The following is a 1,356-nucleotide window of genomic DNA, read 5'->3' on the forward strand; positions in this document are numbered from 1 at the left end:
ATATTTGGTCTTGGTAGTTAAATTCAGCTTGTACGTGTTTTGATACGTGAATGCAGCGAATAAGCTTGACAAGAAAATTCTTAAAAATATTTAGCTAAATTTTGTATTTGAGATTGGAATAGCAGGTGGTGCTGTTGACATTTGTCCCCTGTAAAAATTGGGGCCATAAATTGGTTCCACAGTTGGACCCCATAAAGACTGGCTCTACAAAGAGAAAATAAACTTGCTCTTTTTTTCCCCCCTCTTTCTATCACTGAACTCAGGCATTGGCAGAGGCAAAGACATGTCTAATATCACAGGTCACCGTGGAAAAGACATTTCCACAATCCTAGAGGAAGAAAGGAAAGAGAACAAGCGACCACAAAGGGCTGCTGCGGCGCGGCGCAAGAAACGACGGCGACTAAATGACTTGGATAGCGACAGTAATCTGGATGAGGAAGAGAGTGAGGATGAATTCAAGATCAGTGATGGGTAAGTCTTGCCACCAAGATGATGAAGGGAGTGGAGAATCTCCCTGCTGAGGAAAGGCTGAGGGAGCTGGGGCTCTTTAGCTTGGAGAAGAGGAGACTGAGGGGAGACCTCATTAATGTTTATAAATATGTTAAGGGTGAATGTCAGGAGGATGGAGCCAGGCTCTTCTCAGTGATGCCCAGTGGTAGGACAAGGGGCAATGGGTGTGAGCTGGAACACAGGAGGTTCTGCTTAAACTTGAGAAGAAACTTCTTTCCAGTGAGGGTGACAGAGCCCTGGGACAGGCTGCCCAGGGAGGTTGTGGAGTCTCCTTCTCTGGAGACATTCAAGACCCACCTGGACGCCTTCCTGTGTGATCTCATTTAGGTTCCTGCTCCGGCAGGGGGATTGGACTGGATGATCTTTCGAGGTCCCTTCCAATCCCTGACATTCTGTGATTCTGTGAAGTCTGCAATTTAACTTCCACCACAAGGCACAGATCATTACAGGCTCCTGTAATGATCATTACAGTGACTTTGCATTGCCCTTAACCCATCAGCAGGAGCGTGTGCCCATTGCTGGAACAGAACTGCACAGAGCCAGCAAAAGTCCCCCTCGCCTGGGGGAATGTCATTGTACTGGAACAGCTGCGCTCCAGATCCATGCACGGAAATCAGCCGATCTGTATTTTAAGCACAATGTTCTGGCAGTGTTACTGGTGTGTTTGAGGCCACACTGTGGGGTTCTGTCCGTGGTTGTGTTAGTGAAGGAGCCAGACAGGCTCAGTGCTCTGACTGATCACAGAATCCCAGAATTGCCTCCACTGGAAAAGCCCTTCAAGCTCATCGAGTCCCATCATGAACCCAACACTGACAAGTCCCCGACTAACCCATGTCCCTCAGCACT

At 48.2% G+C, this 1,356-nt stretch overlaps 1 protein-coding gene across 1 annotated transcript in view; it reads left to right on the plus strand.

Moving 5' to 3' along the window:
• Positions 1-267: 267 nt before the first annotated feature.
• Positions 268-1,356, plus strand: part of LOC104524919 (remodeling and spacing factor 1-like) — a gene marked incomplete at its 3' end in the record, with an annotated part of 6,169 nt that continues 5,080 nt past the window's right edge. Inside the window, exon 1 of the mRNA XM_010167943.1 lies at positions 268-471. Coding sequence (XP_010166245.1) covers positions 284-471 — 188 coding nt within the window. The remainder of the gene's footprint in view (positions 472-1,356) is intronic.

The sequence above is a fragment of the Antrostomus carolinensis genome, unplaced genomic scaffold (genome assembly GCF_000700745.2).
Source record: "Antrostomus carolinensis isolate BGI_N321 unplaced genomic scaffold, ASM70074v2 scaffold48455, whole genome shotgun sequence".
Taxonomy (NCBI): domain Eukaryota; kingdom Metazoa; phylum Chordata; class Aves; order Caprimulgiformes; family Caprimulgidae; genus Antrostomus; species Antrostomus carolinensis.